At 26.7% G+C, this 21,780-nt stretch overlaps 1 protein-coding gene across 2 annotated transcripts in view; it reads right to left on the minus strand.

Annotated features, from left to right (window-relative positions):
• The window catches only part of LOC100210345 (sodium-coupled monocarboxylate transporter 1), a 69,748-nt gene that overhangs the window by 29,938 nt on the left and 18,030 nt on the right, over positions 1-21,780 (minus strand). For both annotated transcript variants that reach the window (XM_065790405.1, XM_065790404.1), the window contains 6 exons: positions 14,484-14,624; positions 13,287-13,422; positions 13,106-13,194; positions 2,926-3,038; positions 400-470; positions 86-172 (listed from right to left, as the gene is read on the minus strand). In XM_065790405.1, the coding sequence (XP_065646477.1) occupies positions 86-172; positions 400-470; positions 2,926-3,038; positions 13,106-13,194; positions 13,287-13,422; positions 14,484-14,624 (637 nt within the window). The remainder of the gene's footprint in view (positions 1-85; positions 173-399; positions 471-2,925; positions 3,039-13,105; positions 13,195-13,286; positions 13,423-14,483; positions 14,625-21,780) is intronic.

Genomic DNA, 21,780 nt, shown 5'->3' on the forward strand with positions numbered 1-21,780 from the left:
GATGAAATTTTTCATTCAGAAATACAATATAAAATAGCCAATTAAAGATAATAAACTTATATAATAGATAACTGAAAATGTTTACCTTTGAGTTAGAAAATGGAAACATCATTCCAAGAAAAAATAAACCAAGATAAGGGCCTCCAACAATACCAAAAATACTATATGCAAGCTAAAGTAAAGTATTTATTTTTTTGTGTGTGTGTGTTATATTTAACAAAGAAAATGAGAGGAAAGCGATTTAAGTTGGATTAAATATAAATGAAAAAAATTTAGAAAATGTTTTACTTTTTACTCCAGGAAAACACATTGAAAAATATATACATTGTCACATTGAAGAATATATACATTGTATTGCATGATGCAAAAAAGAAAAAAGAAAACTAAAAACATATAAACCTGCAAAACCATGGAACCAAACAATGACACTAAGAATGCTAGTCCAATAACAACAACTCCCAAAAAGCAAGCTTAAATAAAAATGAAAGTTATATATACATTAATCATTTGTATCATAAATACATCAGAAAAAAATTGTCAGCAACAGTTATTTTTCTGATATTTATTTATTCAAGCATCGTCTGCTAGAAAAACTGTTAAAAAGAATGTTGCATTTGACTCAATTTTTTAACTTTATTTCTGTATATATTCAGATCGCTTCCATATTAAAACGATTATTTTATAAATAGTATTTTGTTTTGCCTTTTTTCATATTTTTATATATAAAAAGTTCATTTGTTACTCTTCTTCTTTGTGAATTTTATTTTCTAATTTGAATGTTTAATTTTTATATATTATTTTACAAAGTTTTTAATTAAATAATCTAAAACTAAAAAATTAAATCCACCAAAACATCCACCATCTGTATTTTTTTAGTGCAAATCCAAGTCAAATTTTGATTCCACATTGCCATTGCCATCTTTAAAAAGTATTGTTCCTGATGAAATCGTAAACTCAAAAATGGTAAATTGGTAGACAATATTTCATTCTCCAAAGATTTTCGTGACAAAATAATGTCTAAAACTAATTCTTTTTTGATAATATCAAACATCTATGTTTACATCTTCAATCTTATGTTTACACAGTAATCTTATGTGGTAGTGGCGTAGTGGTAGAGCACTTGCTTCATAATTAAGAAATTCCAAGTTTGATCCCCACATTATTTCTGGTAGTACCACGGTCAACTTGTTAAGTATAAACTCCTTAGTGTTTATTAGTAAAAAAATATATTCTTCTGATATGGTTACCAGGACTTTTAAGTACTTTTCATTGTCAAGAACCCTATACTCCTAACTACCTGATGACTATGAACTACCAATTATATAACTGAAAAAATGATGAAAAATTAACATCTAAAGCTAGAAATGAAAGAGATCATGATTTTTTAATTGTATTTTCAATGCTCTATTTTCTCAAATATAGGTCATTCTACTAATTGATGAAACTTATGTTAAACCATAATTAACATATCAAGGAGGTAACATTTTTGGTAAATATGTAATCTTTCAAAATAAATTAGGGAAAACAGCTTTGGGTTTAATGATTTGTTCTTTGTTTGGTGGAAAAGATTTTTTTGTATAAGGCATTAACAGTGGCGGGTTTAGATGCCAGTTTTCAATATGGTCAAACAATGCAAATGATTGGAACATTAAAAAATTGTGGAGGTTTATGTTGTTGCTAATCTTTGCGACAATAATTAAGTAAATAAAAAGTTTTTTTGAACGTTTAATCTCCATAATGCTTGGTGCACTAATAATAACGATTTCTTGGTGATAACATTTTACTTCTTTATGACTTTGTTCATTTAACAAAATCTGTTTGCAAAAATTAAAATTTGCAACAATTAGCTAAGAGAAAAATATCAAGATGTTTTATTTTATGAAGGTTGAAATTTATAATAAAATTTTATTTCAAGAACTGCAAAATGACTAAATCTTAAAAAGCTTTTTTAATTTGAAAAAGATTCTATTGTAAAATTGTCTAAACTTAATTATTATGCAATTTTTCCTCAACTAACTAAACATCAATATGTGTCAACTTAAGAGTGCTTAAGTCAGCTTTAAGATTATTTTACAAGACAAGTATAAATCTGTAGGAACTAATAAATTAAAAAAAAGACTTTCTGTTTTAGCGGGTAAATGTATCAGGGTAGAAGATTTAGAAAAGTTTGATGAGAGTTATGATATTGCCTCAAAGAACCAAAAAAGAAAAAAAAAGAAGAAGAAAAAAAAACATAAAAGAAGAATCAATAACAAAAATTAATTCAAAATTTGTGACAAAGATCAAGACGATCGCCATGATCACAATTCTAGCTCAAAATCATTAGGTTGAAAACAAACAATCATTAAAATCATTAGGTATATTATTTATTGAAAACAAACTAGATAGCAAAAAGGAAAAGCTTGCCAATCTTTTCCTTTTTGCTGTCTAGTTTGAGGGAAACGAGTTTATTATGTTAACTTAAGAAGATGAACTTTTTCTTTGTGTTTAGTTATGAATTGAACTTTTTCCAATAAAAATTATCAAAGAAAAATGGCTTAGAAGTCCTTAAACCTAAAGTTTTTATACTCTCCTTAAAATTACTTAGAAGTCCTTTAAAAAAAGAGTTTACGATCCATGCAGTTTGTAAAGTGTTTTAAATTTTGTAATGATGTGCAAAGTTAGGCAAACTCTTGGTTCACTTTGCACATTGAAAATTTCCTTTAAAAAATTTTTTATAAAAAAAAAAACAAACTGTTAAACATTTTTTAGAACAGCTATAAAAAAATGTTTTAATTTTTAATTTTGTTAGAGAAATTTTTTTATTAAATTTTAGATTTTATTTAAATTAAATTTTAAAAGCCAAGCTAAAAATACGCAAATTTTTGTGCAAAGTTACCCAGAGTTACAATATTTATTAAAAACTGAAAAAAAAAAAAATGATACCAATAGTTTTAGAAGCCATGGTAGATGCTTGTTCAGAGATACCAGGTTTTATCTTTTTTACAATATCTTCTAATGCAACAGCAGCCATTGAGTTCAACCCAGAAGATGCTGTGCTAATTTAATAATAAATTAATTAACCAAAATAAACCGAAATTTCTGGTACTGAAATTTAATGCCGAAACCGAAATTTCCGCAAATATTTTACCAAAATCAAAATTTAAATTTCTGTTGGTCAAAATTTATTTTATTAATAAAATTTATTTAAAAATGCAATTTTACATTTGTAGTTTTTTTATACTCCTACTATGTTAAAACTAATTACACATGTATCCCAAATTGAAATTTAATACATAAATCGGTGATATAAGTTAATAGCGAAATTTAACAACATTTTTTCTGCAAAACAAGATTTTTTTAAGGTATTTTGTGAAAACTCTCAATATTTTTGTGAAAATTCTCAAAATATTTTGTGAAAATTATAAAAAATAACTATTTTTCTAAATTAGAAAAATATCGGTTTTTGGTATGTTTTTCAACCGAAATTTCAGTTTTTAACAAATTTATAAAAAGTACCGAAACTGAAATTTCAGTATCAGTTTAAATTGAAATTTCGGCTGAAACCGATACCGAAACAGAATTTCGGTCAATCACTAGTATATATATGTTTATATACATATATATATATATATATATATATATATATATATATATATATATATATATATATATATATATATATATATATATATATATATATATATACAACCCTTAGTTGTTGTCCGAAAGTTTTTTCCATATTTTGTTGACAAAAAGTAAAAATTAAAATGCAAGAACGGAATTATTTTTTTTTATTAATTGATAGACTGCCTGCCCAAACCAAACCCTCAGTCGATGTAGTAACACCCCCTTGCAGGTCAGGCTAAAAGATAGTAGATGTAGCAGCACTCCCTTGCGAGTCAGGCTATAAGATAGTCGATGTAGCAACACTCCGCGCATGATTTACAGTAAAAAAAAATAAAAATAAAAACATTTTATTAAAAAAATTAAAAATAAAAACATTGTTTATATTGTTAAAAACATTCAGATTGTTTTTAAAACATTCTGGTCAATTAAATTTGCGTTTTTGTGGTTTTTTTAAAAAACCATTTATTTGTAATTAAATTAATGGTTTTTACTTTCGTCCAACACGCAAATGTTGGACGAAAGTCAAAAGTAATTAAAAGTGACGTATGTGTTGGCGTAAGAATCACTTTTTTCCTTCCGCTCTTCCCAAAGACAACAAACTATAGATCTATATATATATATATATATATATATATATATATATATATATATATATATATGTATATATATATATATATATATATATATATATATATATATATATATATATATATGTATATATATATATATGTATATATATATATATGTATATATATATATATATATATGTATATATATATATATATATGTATATATATATATATATATATATATATATATATATATATATATATATATATATAGAACCCTTAGATGTTGTCCGAAAGTTTTTTTGATATTTTGTTGACAAAAAGTAAAAATTAAAATGCAAGACCGGAGTTTTTTTTTTTTAATAATGATAGACTGCCTGCCCCAACCAAACCCTCAGTCGATGTAGCAGCATTCCCTTGCGGGTCAGGCTATTTGTCAGTCGATGTAGCAGCACTCCCTTGCGAGTCAGGCTATTTGTCAGTCGATGTAGCAGCACTCCCTTGCGAGTCAGGCTATAAGATAGTCGATGTAGCAACACTCCGCGCATGATTTACAGTAAAAAAAATTAAATTAAAAACATTTTATTAAAAAAAATAAAAATAAAAACATTTTATTAAAAAAAATAAAAAAAAAACATTGTTTATATTGTTAAAAACATTCAAAATGTTATAAAAACATTCAGAATGTTTTTAAAAACATTCTGGTCAATTAAATTTGCGTGTTTGTGGTTTTTTTAAAAAACGATTAATTTGTAATTAAATTAATGGTTTTTACTTTCGTCCAACACGCAAATGTTGGACGAAAGTCAAAAGTAATTAAAAGTGACGTATGTGTTGGCGTAAGAATCACTTTTTTCCTTCCGCTCTTCCTAAAGCCAACAAACTATAGAACTATATATATATATATATATATATATATATATATATATATATATATATATATATATATATATATATATATATATATATATATATATATATATATATATATATATATATATATATATCTTTGTATAGTAGTTGAAAGAGAGTTTAATGGTAAAAAAAAGTCTCTTTCAATGCTTTTTTTAACATTTAAGCAACATCAACAATTAAGTGACATTTTAATGTTGTTTAAAAGTTAAAACAATTAAAATAATGCTGAAGTACATAAAGTTGTATTATTTTTTAAAAAATCACAGTAACAATGACTTGAAAGTTTTTTTAATTTTTTTGTTTTTTTACTCTTTTATAATATTTTTAAAACATGCAAGGAATGTTGCTACATTGACTGAAAAATAGGTGAAATATGCAAGCTTTTTTACTGTAAAACATATGCAGAGTGTTGGCTAGTTAATGCTACATTAACTAATTTTAAATAAAAATAAAAAAAAGATAAAGAATTTGATTTAATATGAAGAAATGTTGGATTCGTTAGCTCTAAAAATTCAAGAAAAACTATCTGGAACAGAATTTACCAATTTAATGCAAAGATCAATTGAACTCTTGTCCCAAGTCTCTTGAATTGCATCCTTTATGTCATTTGTGTTGCTTATGCTGTAGTTTTTGAGTTTTTGGTCAATAATTGACTAAAGATTTTTGATCGGATTTGCATCTAGCGAAGTGGCTGGCTATTCTAAGAGCCAAATACTCTTTGGTGCAAACCATTCCAGAGTTTTTTTTTTATTTGTGACACGGTGCATTAAAATAACAATCTTCAGCTTCAAAATCAAAAAGAGTGTCCATATAGTCAGGTAATTCAGCAATAACTTCTAAATAACGAAAAGCATTTAATCAACCTTGGTAAAGCTTCAATAAACCTATGTCATTTGCAGAAAAACATCTCCATACAGAAATAGTTCCACCACCACCTTGTGTTCTTGTTGTAAGATTGATTGGTAATCTTTTTCATTTGGAAGACGACTTACAAACTTACAATTCTTTCGATTTATGACTTCAAAATGTGATTTGTCGCTATATACCAAATGATGACATTGATTTCAAATCCAATCAACATAGTTTTTACATCAAGTAAGTCTCTTTTTGTTCTGACCCTTATTTCAATAACAATGTTGTTTATGTGCGCAACTTTTCCACCTTTTTTCTAACAAACAACCACAAACTGTTCTTGCATTAATGGTTTTTTCTTTTGCAGCATTCAACTCCAAAGCAACTTTTTTAACTTGAATCAGTACGATTTTTTTTAGCAAGTGTCATTCATATAGCGATCTTCTGTAGAACTAATTTAATTCTGAAGAATTTATGCATGCTTTGCATCTACAACACCTTGATCTGGTCAATTTTTCATTGGTAATTTCAATTTAATTTTATCAGGAATATTATAGACAAATATTTTATCAGGAATATTGTAGACAAATGTTTTATCAGGAATATTGTAGACAAATGTTTTATCAGGAATATTGTAGACAAATGTTTTATCAGGAATATTGTAGACAAATGTTTTATCAGGAATATTGTAGACAAATGTTTTATCAGGAATATTGTAGACAAATGTTTTATCAGGAATATTGTAGACAAATGTTTTATCAGGAATATTGTAGACAAATGTTTTATCAGGAATATTGTAGACAAATGTTTTATCAGGAATATTGTAGACAAATGTTTTATCAGGAATATTGTAGACAAATGTTTTATCAGGAATATTGTAGACAAATGTTTTATCAGGAATATTGTAGACAAATGTTTTATCAGGAATATTGTAGACAAATGTTTTATCAGGAATATTGTAGACAAATGTTTTATCAGGAATATTGTAGACAAATGTTTTATCAGAAATATTGTAGACAAATGTTTTATCAGGAATATTGTAGACAAATGTTTTATCAGGAATATTGTAGACAAATGTTTTATCAGGAATATTGTAGACAAATGTTTTATCAGGAATATTGTAGACAAATGTTTTATCAGGAATATTGTAGACAAATGTTTTATCAGGAATATTGTAGACAAATGTTTTATCAGGAATATTGTAGACAAATGTTTTATCAGGAATATTGTAGACAAATGTTTTATCAGGAATATTATAGACAAATGTTTTATCAGGAATATTGTAGACAAATGTTTTATCAGGAATATTGTAGACAAATGTTTTATCAGGAATATTGTAGACAAATGTTTTATCAGGAATATTGTAGACAAATGTTTTATCAGGAATATTGTAGACAAATGTTTTATCAGGAATATTGTAGACAAATGTTTTATCAGGAATATTGTAGACAAATGTTTTATCAGGAATATTGTAGACAAATGTTTTATCAGGAATATTGTAGACAAATGTTTTATCAGGAATATTGTAGACAAATGTTTTATCAGGAATATTGTAGACAAATGTTTTATCAGGAATATTGTAGACAAATGTTTTATCAGGAATATTGTAGACAAATGTTTTATCAGGAATATTGTAGACAAATGTTTTATCAGGAATATTGTAGACAAATGTTTTATCAGGAATATTGTAGACAAATGTTTTATCAGGAATATTGTAGACAAATGTTTTATCAGGAATATTGTAGACAAATGTTTTATCAGGAATATTGTAGACAAATGTTTTATCAGGAATATTGTAGACAAATGTTTTATCAGGAATATTGTAGACAAATGTTTTATCAGGAATATTGTAGACAAATGTTTTATCAGGAATATTGTAGACAAATGTTTTATCAGGAATATTGTAGACAAATGTTTTATCAGGAATATTGTAGACAAATGTTTTATCAGGAATATTGTAGACAAATGTTTTATCAGGAATACTGTAGACAAATGTTTTATCAGGAATATTGTAGACAAATGTTTTAGAAGCTTTACCATACTTGTTAGTCAGCAATATTAAAATGCGGTTGAGGTAAGTTTTTTACAAGTTGTCGCCGCTTTATAGCTCACTGCTTTGCAACCCACTGCATTAATTTTGTTTTAATTTCAAAATTACTAAAAAAACTTTAAAAAATCATAAGATTTGCTATTTTAAATAATTAACTATGATGCTAGTAGATAAATAAAACATCATACACAACAATGCATCAATACACCTAATTATACACACTATCAAAATTATGTATGAATGTAAGTGTGCTATAAACTTGACCGACATTTTTTGTATATATTTGTAAAATTGTTTGTTTCTAAGATAAATAATGATCAAAAGTTTTAATTTTATGTGCACATTTTAAATGACTAATGTAAATGCATTTCAAAAATACAATACCTCTCAACAATATGATTAATGCATACAAAAATTTTACATGACAATCTTATTTTAAGAGGTTGTGCTATAATTTTGACCAGTACTTTATAAATATATATATATGTATAATGTATATATATACATATATTTATATATGTGTATATATATATATATACATATATTTATATGTGCGTATATATATATATATATATATATATATATATATATATATATATATATATATATATATACATATATATATATATATATATATACATATATATATATATATATATATGAGTTATACCATTTTTAACTGAGATTACGCGCGCAACAAGTGTATCAAATATTTGCCTATTTTATTGAATAATTGAATATTTTATTAAATATTGCCTATTAAAGTTTTAATTAATTTTTTAACTATTTTGTATAAAAGCTGTTAGTCTAAAGAATAAAATAAGCTTAAAAGTTTTGAGTTTAGCCGAAAGAGGTAGAACTTATACAGAAAATGCCACTTAATTTACGCAGAACACAAGATAAAAAAATTGCTTCACTTTTTAGGTCAGATTTCAGCAAATGGGTAAAGCGGTTTGTATTAGAAACTTTCACAAGATGTTGAGAATTCTATACCATTTAAAAAATAAATAAAAAATTTATCAGAGGTGACTGGCTAAGAAAATATATTTAACTTACATTACATCACTTACGTTACAGAGAAATTATTATTGTGGATTTTTTATATCTACTATTAAGGGTTAGATTTTTTAGAGTTACAAAAAAAAAGAATTGCAAAAGTATTGAACTCATTAAAAGCAATTAACAAAGGCAATTTTAAAAAACTGGTGGCACCATTGCTGAATTTTTATAACATTTATGAAAGTTATTAAATCGAAAACAGATAACTTTATTAAAACTTATTAAGTTTAAATAAGAAAATCTTTAGTTTGTTAAAATTTTTACTTGCACTTCTTACATTTATGCGTTATTTTATTATTGCCTTATTTTCATTAGATTGAATTTTTAAAAAACTGCAAAGTATTTGCATTTAAAATCTTTTAAAATATTTTTTAAAACTGCTATCACAGTTTAGGAGGTTTAGTTAAAATGTAAAAACATAACATTTAATATTCTTTCACATATATTATTAAAAAACTAAATTTAAATAAATTTTAGAAAAAAAAAAAAACTTTATCATGTTTTTGTTAACTTAAGTTACATGAAAATTGCAAAAGTTATTTTGTTTTTTTCTTAAAATGTATATATTTTATAAAGTATAAAATCTGACCAACAATAATTTTAACATGTTAGCTCCATTTTCATGTTAAATTAATTCAGATTATGCAATTAATTCATGGTTAAAATAATATTTTACAATCATAATTTTTCATCATATGACAGTGAAAAAACCCATAACCTAAAAATGCCTAAAAATGACTTAAATAAATTTGCCTAAAAATGACTTAAATAAATTAATTTTAGTACTTAAGGTATAATTTACACAAACTTTTGTGTCTTCATCAATATTCATTTGTTAAAAGTTGAAAAAATTAGAATAAAATTTGACTACTTTTTCATTTTTTGCAATGGAATTGCCCATATAATATATATATATATATATATATATATATATATATATATATATATATATATATATATATATATATATATATATATATATATATATGTATGTATGTATGTATGTATGTGTATATATATATATATATGTATAAATATATATATATATATATATATATATATATATATATATATATATATATATATATATATATATATATATGTATGTGTGTATATATATATATATATATATATATATATATATATATATATATATATATATATATATATATTTATACATATATATAAATCCCCTATAACATTCAAAAGTTACGCTACGTGTACATAATATTGATAACTATAGTTATCAATATTATGTCTTATTAGGTCAAAAAAGTTTATCTTTTTTAAAAAATATATATATATGCACTCTTGCTCAGTCGTCTTTAATTTTTACCATTATTTTACCAAATTTTATGTTGTGGTTATTTTTTTTTAATTGAATTGAAAGACCGAAAAAAGTTTAAAAACTTAGGAAAATTTTTTAATTGATAGATCGCTTCTCTAAACCAGAATCCTCAGTCGATGTAGCAGCACTTCACTTCGGTAAATATCTTAAAATTAAGCACTGTTCAAAGTTTTAAAATAATAATGAAAAAACTATTCAAAAATCTTAAGAAAAAAAACAACTTAAATTTTTAATAAGACAAGTTTTTTTTTTCTGCAGAATTTAAATTTTTTTAAAATGTTTTTCTTAGTGCATTCTGAAAATCTCCCGTTGGTCTAAAGTAATATGGAAAGCTTATTATTAACTCTTTTTAACTATTCTAGGTCAGGTCAAGTTCCAGATCACCATGACCACCCTGCTACTGGTAACATGTAATTCAATTCTACCTGCCCATGTCCTTCTGCCTTGTAGGTTTGGCATTTTTAGATAAAAGCTAGGAGTTATAATCTCTGGCCTAAAATACACCTGCTATAGGGCTCTTGGTTAAGTAAAGACTAGAGATGGTGTCTTAATAAAAATACTCATCTTTGGCAGATGTTAACTACATACAGTTACTGTTTTGTAGAAGGCCTCCTAGAAAAAGACTTTAGGGGTAAGCAGAATAATTCACTCCATCTTCATTTAATAGGATGGCACAGATGTAAACCTGTATAATATTTTTTCCTTTCTAGGGTAATGAATGCTGGATCTCCTTGACTCCACTCATAGAGTTTTAACTTAAACCATGACAAATATACCCAAAAAAATTAAACATAAAAAAACCATCTTCACCACCTAGCTGTTTTTAATAGTTTTTTTTTACAAATACTTATGGTCTTCAAAGTAACTTTTCATCAACTAAAAGAAGTTTTTACCTTTTTCAAAACTTACCAGACTAACTCGCTCTTTGTGAGACTAATTTAAACTCATCTGTTTCACCTTCAGATCTCAGTGTTGATAATCCTTTGATTTCCAAAGACTCAAACAGTCATATTCATAGCTTAGGGGTATACTTACACATCAATTCACTTATTTGTTGAGAAATCAGGTTTAAATTCGGATCTATAATGTGCTTCCACTTTTCCACTCAACCACCTTTCTCTTTGTGCTTTATTCTTCTCCTACTTCAAGACTGACTCTTGAAGAAAGAGAAAATTGAAGAACAAAGAGAAAGGTGATTGAGTGTAACTTCTAATTAAATTGGGCATTGAGTAAAACCTCAGCTGTTATTGATGACTTAAATACTAATCACACTGAATGGCTAGACTCTAACACTACTGCTGGCACTAAAGCACATAATTTCTTCACAAATCTTCTCAATCTTTTACTCAGGTTATTTTGTGACTGGTCTGATCAGAATCATTTTTTTTCATCTTTTAAACTAGAACAATTCTCTTAAGAACAAATGTCAAGGTAATCAATGTAGAAAGGTACTGTCTGATGCTAGTCTCTATTATTCCTAGTTTACTAAACTTTGTATCTTATCTCAGAAGTTGAGTCCAAGAGACTTTCAGAAAATCTTTAACAGTGTTGTTAACAAAGTAAAGTTGAACATAACATCTCTAATTCATCTGTCCGATCTTATTACTTCTCCCAAGGATAAGGCAGAACTATTTGCAAATAAATTTTTCTCAAATTCGACTCTAAATCTAATAGTCATACTCTTCCTACCATTCTAGTTAAACAGGTTTAACTAGACCAATTGTTAGACATCCAAATCACTCTAATGCTTACATCATTTCTCAATTAAACTACTCTACAGCCTGTGGTCCAGACAGCATTTCTGTCATAGTCTTAGAAAAATGTTCTCCAGAACTCTCTTCAATTCTATCTAAACTTTTTAATGTGCTTGATTGAATCTTTTTTGTCTGTTTGCTATAAAATGGTGTCAGTGATTCCAACTTTGAAAAACTCTGGTGAAGAACATTGTAATGAGTTAACCGTAAGTTATTGGACAAAACAAAAATGTAAATATCTTATTTATAAATAATAAAAAAAATATTATTATATCTTTTTTTGAATAAAGTATTTTTCTTGTAATAAAAATCAGTTATTTCTTATATTAAAAAAGATCTTCATCTGCAATTATTTCCATCATCTGCAATTAACTTCAATTTTGCTTTGACACCTTTCATAAGCGACTAAAAAATTTAAATTAATTTCTTGTAGTTTTAATTTAATGCAATCAATCAACAATGATCAAAACATTCAAATTTTCATATATATTCAACCGTGTGATCAATAAAAATCAAAAACAGAATGCTCTAATATAATAATCGTTAAAATTGTATTTAATAAAATTGGTGTTTTAATATGTAGCGTTGCTAATATTTTTTGTAAATTTTCATTATACTTGTCATGTTACTTTTGTTAGGTTTTTTCGATACTTTAATTTTTATGAAAATTTCAGAAAGTCTTACTTCAAATCTGACCTTCAGTGACTCATTTTGTATACGTATAAACGTATATTGATATTGTAAAATGGTATATGTAAAGAGCAAAAAAGAAAGTTAAGTTTGCTTTGTATCATTAGTTTTATACTAAAAATGTACTTATAGAAAAAACCTTTATAAACAGGGAGACATTTTTTGATAAATCCAAATTGTTTTGAACAAAAAAACATTCAAAATATTTTGTTTTCAATTGCAATCAAGGAAATAACTTTTAATAATATACACAAAATACCTCAATGCACCACTGAATAAACATGATGTAAATAAACCAGCAACACCTTTTAAATGACCCATTTTGTGAATGATAAAATATGGTAGCACCTTTATAAAAACAATAAGAAACTATATAATAAAATATATTTATTAATGATAAATAACTAAAACAAAATATTTACAACAAAGAAATATCTTACCTGATCATTACTCTTTACAGCTTTTATTCCATTCACTCCAATATTGCATTTATGGTAGACTGCATAAATAATTAAACCATCCATAGCACATAAAAGAACAATAAACATGAGACCAGGAATATTCATCAGAAGTGCTCTGTTCATTAAAAAATTTAAAAATTAGATAAACTCCTGCCATTTAGTATACTATATGCTACAAAACACAAAAGCAGTACAAATACAATTAAAACCAGGTTAACTAACTTGTTTGACTAAACAGTTCAAAAAAAAAGTTTATTTCATTTTGAACTGTTTGGTGTTTAACATTTATTTAGACTATCTTAATAAATAATTAAACACCAAACAGAAATTGGATTTATCAGGGATTTTGCATGAAGCTAGATAACTAATATATTAAAATATATATATATATTTTGATAAAATATATTAATATTAATATATATATATATATATATATATATATATATATATATATATATATATATATATATATTTATATAGAGAGATAATTATTAATAATAGAGATAAAAAACTTTAAATTACTATGTTTAGTGCTCATTTTTGCATAAAAAATTGTTAGAATCCAAATTTGCTTTAAAAAATTTTTAATTATAATTTTTTTAAACTTTTTTTTTTTTTATAGTTTAAATATTTATGTGTCATACCTTAATTTTATTGTTTAAAATATGGCAGTAGAAGAGATAAAATAGTGCCCAAATCACTTTAAACTTTTACCCTAATCACTTACATGGTTAAAACTTATTTGTTAAAAACAGCATCTTTGCTTACATGGTTAAAACTTATTTGTTAAAACAGCATCTTTGTTTAGCCTCACTAATTATTAACGGTCATGGAGTGACATTTTATGTCCATTATATAAAAGAATAAAGGTTGTTAACATACATATATAATTATAATTACTTACATTTATAGTTAGAGTTCACAATTTGTAAATATTAGTTAAAAAGAAGAACCAAATAGATTTCAAATAAAACTTTTAATGATCAAAAAATAAAAAATTAATTTATTAAAAAATAAACAATAATTTATAATAAAACCTTTGTTAAAATGAAAACTAAAAAAACAAGTATTCAACTTTATAGTATTCTTTTTTGTCTTTGTATTGTTCTTTTTTGTCATTTGTTATTTTGTTAATTTTTGCCAAAATTATAAATATATGTCCCAAAAGATATTTACTTTTTTGATTGAGCTATGCTTTTTGCAGCTTGAAATCGCTGAACAGCAGGTTGACAGACTGTCCACAAAGGCATTGCAGTAAAAGCTCCACCAATAAGAAGAGTCCAAAATGTATTTCGAACAGTTGGATCAGGGTTGAAGCTAAAAAAAACACTTTCAAAATTATTAAGTTTTAGAGCTGTTAAACATAAAAATGTAAAAATATGAAAACTTTTAACTTCATTATCATTAGCTTTAAAATAGAACTAAAATTTTCTAAAAAAAAAAAAAAAAAAAAAAAAAACTATAAACTAAAATAAAAAACTAAAAAGCCCTACACTAAATGTTTACGAAATGTTTAACAGATTTTGCATAATATACTAAATAAAAGATTTAGCTTTTGACAAGGTTAGTTTTAACACAGCTATACTCTCAACTGAAAAATTAATGTAATAGAATAAAAAAAAAAAACTTAAATTTTTATTTTTATTTATGTAAATATTTTATTTTTATTTTTTCTAATTTTAATCATTTTAAATAAATCTCTATCACAACTTATTAATTATATTTTTTTTTTGTCTTTTATTCAACATTATTCAACCATAATGTTAAGTTTTAAAAAACAGTTATAACTGAAAAAATTTAATTACAAAGCTGCTTTTAAAACCAGATTAAATCAAGATGAATTTTATTGCTTATTTTATCATACCTTCATTGAACTAAGTTGTTGTTCTTTGTATGATTCTTTTTATCTTGAAACCACTTATTTTTTTTACAAATGTAAAAATTAAAAACTGAGGCTGAATACTCCGCTTAAATTTACCTCAACAGAACAAATTAAATTAAGTTTGCAACAACATTGTTTAAAATGAAAAAAGGGAAAAAGTGAGATATAAGAAAATTTGTCCAGAGCCATTAACTCAAATTAAAAACAAATATTGATTTCTTAAATAAAATTTTAACATCTATTAGTAAAAAAAAAAGGTGAAAGTGCAAGGATAACCTGATTAACATATAACAAAGTGGAAGCTACTTTTAAAGGATTATGAAACAAACTTTTGAAGGATATAATATTTTTATAACCAAAAAGTCTTAGTGATTGGCATTATTTGTCATTAATAATGACATTTATAAAAGAATTACCATGGAAGCAATGTGGAATGAAGGGTCTGACTATTTTTGAAGGGTGGGATTCGTAAAAAAAAAAACTCCATAAACAGAAACAGACGAGGACAAAAATTTATTTAAAAACTTTGGCATATAAAATTCGCCGAATGGTCACATACGAGTAGTGAACACCTGAGGGAAAAAATGAAGTACATTATAAAGGAGAATTATTTTTCAAACAAAGCATATTTTTACCGTTGTCAAGACAAAAAATAAAGAATCATAGAGGAATATTTAAAAATAAGTAAGACACAATGCACCTAAACAGTACTAACAATAACAATAAACAATAAATTGTTTTATAAACACTAATATTAACGAAGATATACAAAAAATATGTCACCAAATAAAAAATAAATAAAACAAAAAATTGATTACAAAAATAAAAAGTATGCATACAACAATGAAAGGCCTCAGAATGGAAAAAAAACATTAATGCTAATGTGTACAACATAATTTGTGTAGTGACATAACCAAAAAGTCTTAGTGATTGGCATTATTTGTCATTAATAATGACATTTATAAAAGAATTACCATGGAAGCAATGTGGAATGAAGGATCTGACTATTTTTGAAGGGTGGGATTCGTAAAAAAAAAAACTCCATAAACAGAAACAGACGAGGACAAAAATTTATTTAAAAACTTTGGCATATAAAATTCGCCGAATGGTCACATACGAGTAGTGAACACCTGAGGGAAAAAATGAAGTACATTATAAAGGAGAATTATTTTTCAAACAAAGCATATTTTTACCGTTGTCAAGACAAAAAATAAAGAATCATAGAGGAATATTTAAAAATAAGTAAGACACAATGCACCTAAACAGTACTAACAATAACAATAAACAATAAATTGTTTTATAAACACTAATATTAACGAAGATATACAAAAAATATGTCACCAAATAAAAAATAAATAAAACAAAAAATTGATTACAAAAATAAAAAGTATGCATACAACAATGAAAGGCCTCAGAATGGAAAAAAAACATTAATGCTAATGTGTACAACATAATTTGTGTAGTGACATAACCAAAAAGTCTTAGTGATTGGCATTATTTGTCATTAATAATGACATTTATAAAAGAATTACCATGGAAGCAATGTGGAATGAAGGATCTGACTATTTTTGAAGGGTGGGATTCGTAAAAAAAAAAACTCCATAAACAGAAACAGACGAGGACAAAAATTTGAAACATTAGGATAACTTTTGTGATACTAGTTAAACTTTTTTTTACTACTTTTTTATATAAATACTTTTTATATTTTTTACTTCTTCAAAATTTTCTTGGAAAAAGAAATGCAAGTTTAGTATAATCTTCATTAAATAAGAACAAAATAGGCTCTGGAAATAATAGCAACTTGTTCTATGTTTTGCTGCCTAGTAGGATTTGCTTTCTAAACAAAGGCTAGAGGAAGTGTACTTCCAGTCATCAATACTGGTATATCATGACTATATTAATATACAGATATAGATATTTTTTGTCTTTTATATAGTTGGAGATGTCTTAATTACTGTGTTAGCTCACCTGTAATGTTTTATATATATGTTTGTGTTCTGTCCAAACCTCTGCCACAGTTTTCACTCACCTGTAAGTTGCTATTTGTATGTTTGTGTTCTGTATGAACCTCTGGCGTGGTGTTCACTCACACATAAGTTACTATATGCATGTTTGTATTCTGTCTGAACCTCTAGCACGGTGTTCACTCATACATAAGTTACTACATGTATTTTTATGGTCTATATGAATCTCTGTTGTGGTTTTCATTATCCCATAAGTTACTTTATTAATGTTTGTATTCTGCCTGATATTTTGGTGCCGTGTTCCTTCACCCATAAGTTCCTATATGTATGTTTTTACTCTGTCTAAACCTCTGGTGCAATGCTCACTCACCTGTAAGTTACTTAATGTATGCTTGTGTTCTGCTTAAATCTCTGATGCAGTCTGAGCACAGTAAACAACTAATGACTACAATAATAAAACCTACACTCACCTTAATCTCTAGTATTTTGTTAGATGCAATGTTTTTCCTGAGGTATTTTCAAAATATCCCCATCAGTGTTTTAAAGTACTGCTTACAGTACTTTCGGGGTTTGCTTTTTTTAAGCAAAAGGGTAGGAGAAACCATGACTTAACTCTGACATAAAATTCCCCTGCTTGAGGCTCTTGGTTGAGTAAAGCTAGAGTTGGTGTCTCGATAAAAACACTTATCTTGGGCAGATGTTGACTGCATCCAACTACTGTCTTGTAGAAAGCCTTTTAGGGAAAGGTTTTAGAGGTAAGCATAATAACTCTGTTGACTAACCTCGAAACCCTTTTTCATTAACTAGGCTGGCAAAGATATAAACCTGTGTTACATTGTTTTCTGCCTAAGATGATAAATGCTGGATCTTCTTGATTCTACTTATAGATTTTTGCTAGTGCCTTCTTGATAGTGGCTATACAACTCTTCTTGTTGTCTCCTAAAACTCAGTTTAATGGTTCTGAGGTCGGTTTTTAGTATAGTTTCCTGAACTCTGTGGTAACTCTCAGAAAGGCTGATTTCATCAACAGTTGTAAAATATTAGAGTATTAAAAGGGGTATCCCTGCTTTCGGGTAATGGATTTTCAAAGCCACATAAAGAGCCCTATATAATGACTTTGGGTTAATTATCAGGATATAGACAACTGCATAGCTCATTGCTTAGGATGCTGTGCTCTATATATGAATGATCAAAATATGAAAAAGCAAGTTTCCAACTTAAATCATGCCTAAGTAACAAAAAATATAAAAAATAAAAAATCATCACCATCACCTCACTGTTTCAATATATCATAAACCACGAGTATTTCACAAATACTCGTGGTTTATGAAGTATTTTTCCATCAGTTGAATCTTACCTCTTACAAAGTTCAACAGACTTGATTGCTCTTTGTGAGACTAATTTATAAATTCGGCTACTTCTTCTACAGTTCTTAGTATGGATGGGGTACTATCCTTTGATTCGCAAAGACTCCAATAGTCACATGCTTGGCTTGAGAGTTTACTTATGCATCAATTCACCTATTTGTCAAAAAATGTTTGAATCTTCTAAATATTCTTGTATTTGCTTCCGTTCACGTTAACACCTCTTCAATCTAACACCTTTCCTTTTGTTCTTTATCATCCTCCTACTACTCAAGACTACACTCTTTTAGATGTAATTACTGATTAAATTGACCATGTCTTTTCTTTTTACTTTTATGTAAATATTGTTGACCCTGCAGACATTGAAGGTTATAACTTCTGCATTTCTAAATCTCTTACTTAGAAAGATATCTTTGACTTAAATTTCCAGTCAAACTTAATCACTTACCTTCACTTCTTGATTTGTATCTATAACTCCTCAATTTGTGTCACTTCTCTGACTTTAGCTCGTGTTCAGTTTCGTCTTCTTCTTTTAAGGTGGTTCTAACCATGCAATTATCTCAATAAATTTCGGACTTCTTCTTTGGACTCACCCTATCATGGCACTACTCATTTCTTCCCTTAGGCTGATTTTCTTTGTGACAGTACCTCGGCTGATGTCTTTTCTCTTTCCACTGATAAATGCACCTCCTATATAACCTTCTGGGTCTATGCAGATATGGAAATTTTTATTCCTTGTTGTTGGTTTCAAGTCAAGTTTAATTCTACTTAGTAAACGACCGGGGTTGATATTTGACCGAGGCTGGGGCCGGGTTTGATAAAATATAGCCGGGGCTGGGGCCGGGTTTGATAAAATATAGCTGCGGCTGGGGCCGGGTTTGTGACCAGGGCTGCATAAATATTTATACATCCTAAAGTGTGTGTTTTTTTCAAAATTCATGTTGTATTTTGTATATACATGCATATATAAACATCATTATGATCAACATGATCATCGTAATCATCATTAAAATCATCATCATCATCATTATCATAATAATCATTATCTTCTCGTTCAGCAAATACTACAGTTTACATAAATAAAAATACTAAAGTTTATATAAATATGAAAGGATATTGAATGCCAGCATCTAAACAAATAGCAAACATATATGTTTATATCCATAATATCTATGCATAAATATATATGTTTATATCCATAATATCTATGCATAATCTGTATGCATAAAGTGCATCTCAGAAGCTTTTATTCCTTTTGGACTAAAAGTTTAGAAACTTTTATTCCTACTCTTTAATTTTGAGTCTAACCTTACTCCATCTTTTTCACCATTTTGAGCAGTTGCTTTATTAATCATTTTTTACAAGAACAGCTCTTTTAAGAACAAATTTCCTTTTATTATTCCAAGAAGCCAATGTAAAAAGGTCCCGTTCTGATGTTAAGCTCTGTTATTCTTAGTTTACTAAATCTTGTATCTTATATCAGATGTTAGGTTCTAGAGACTTTTGGTTAGTCTTCAATAATGTCATTAACTAAAGTAAGTCTAACATTTAATCTTATTAATTATATAATATTTAGTAATATTTAATTTTTAAAAAGTGCTAGGTAAGTGGTTCCAATTTTTCAAAACTCTAGAAAACACTTTGACCTCTCCAACTATTCTACTATTAGTCTTCACTCTGTTATTAGTTTCTTTATATAAAGGTTTTGAGATTATTAAATTATTTCTTACAAACTGCAGTAACAAAGTTACTCTTAAAGGCCTACACTCTTCTTTATTTCAAGTAACTTTAAAGGTACCAAAAGGTATCTTGTGGTACCCATAAATCTTTGCTCCTGTATTGTTTCTTATCTACAATATCAATCGTCATGAAAATTTAACATCTAAAGTGGCTCTATTTGTTGACGACTCAACTTTATACTCTTGCCTTGACAAAAAATCTTCACTTTTTGATTGCTTAGAACAAGCAGCTGATTTTTAATCTGATCTCTCTTCTGTAACAGCCTAAGGTTTGTTGCGGCTTATGGATCTAAATTCTGGACTTAAAATCTGCAATTTTTGTTAGCCAAAAAAACTCAATTATTTACTGCAAAAAAATGTTGCAACAATGTTGGTATACCTATATTAATGAAAAACAGCCCTCTTACTCTCAGACAAAGTCTAATAGCAGGTTGTAAATGTAATGTGGTCATGGTGTAGTAATAGAGTGCTCGCTTCATAAACAAGAGGTACCGAGTTCAATCCTTACCAAGTCCCTGGTAGTACCCCCTCAATGTGTTTCTCTGTGCAGCGGCCTTGGTTGTCAAGGTTCGTGTTTCGGAATTATATAGTTAAGAGAGGGTTACAACCACAATTAAGTAGCCTCTCATCTGTAGTGGCGTTTTCAGCCTTGGGAAGGTGAATTAACATATAAAAAAAAAATAATAAAATAGACCTGTTTTATCTGCCAAGCTTTAGCCGCTCTCCCATTGTTGTAAGGTTGCATTTCTTTCTTTTTTCTACAAACACAATCATGGTCAATGCTCAAATAAGCTATTGTCTCTATTACAATAAACCAAAACACATTCTTGTTTGTTTCTTATTCAACAAGTTGCATCCTTTTACTGTATCTGTCCCTTCATGCTATAAAAATTTTATGAATCCATTTTTTTTCCTTGCAAATCAAAAAAACTTTATAACTATTAGCCATCTTCAGGTTTTTCATTTATATACAACCTACAACTTTTCAAGTCTTCGGCTAACCATCTCCAAGTATTTTTACTTATTCTCTATTTTAAAGTAAATCTTAAAATTAATAGTGGTTGCTTGCAAACTTGTTGGAAGTAAATTAGAGTTTGAAAATGTATAAATATATGCCAGTATTTAATAAATAGTAAATGTAAGCATAAAAATATGATATATAAAGTATTATAAATTTTTTTCTAGTCCCAGTTATTAATTTTTTAGTTTAGACAGGGCTGGGTTTGAAAACAAGTCTCATTTTTAGATTTGAAAACAAGTCATATTTACTAATTCTACTCCATGGTTTTCACCTTCTTGTGCAATTGCTTTATCTAATCGTAATCATTTTTTTATCTTTTTAAAAAAAACAATGCCTTTTTATTATTGCAAGAAATCGATGTAAAAAGTCCTGTCTGATGCTAAGCCCCGTTATTCCTTTTTTACTAAATCAGAAGTTAGACTCAAGAGACTTTTGGAAAATCTTTAACAACATCATTAACAATGATAAGTCTAACATTCCATTTCTAATTCATTGTACTGATC

Source organism: Hydra vulgaris, chromosome 02 (assembly GCF_038396675.1).
Source record: "Hydra vulgaris chromosome 02, alternate assembly HydraT2T_AEP".
NCBI classification, from domain to species: Eukaryota; Metazoa; Cnidaria; class Hydrozoa; order Anthoathecata; family Hydridae; genus Hydra; species Hydra vulgaris.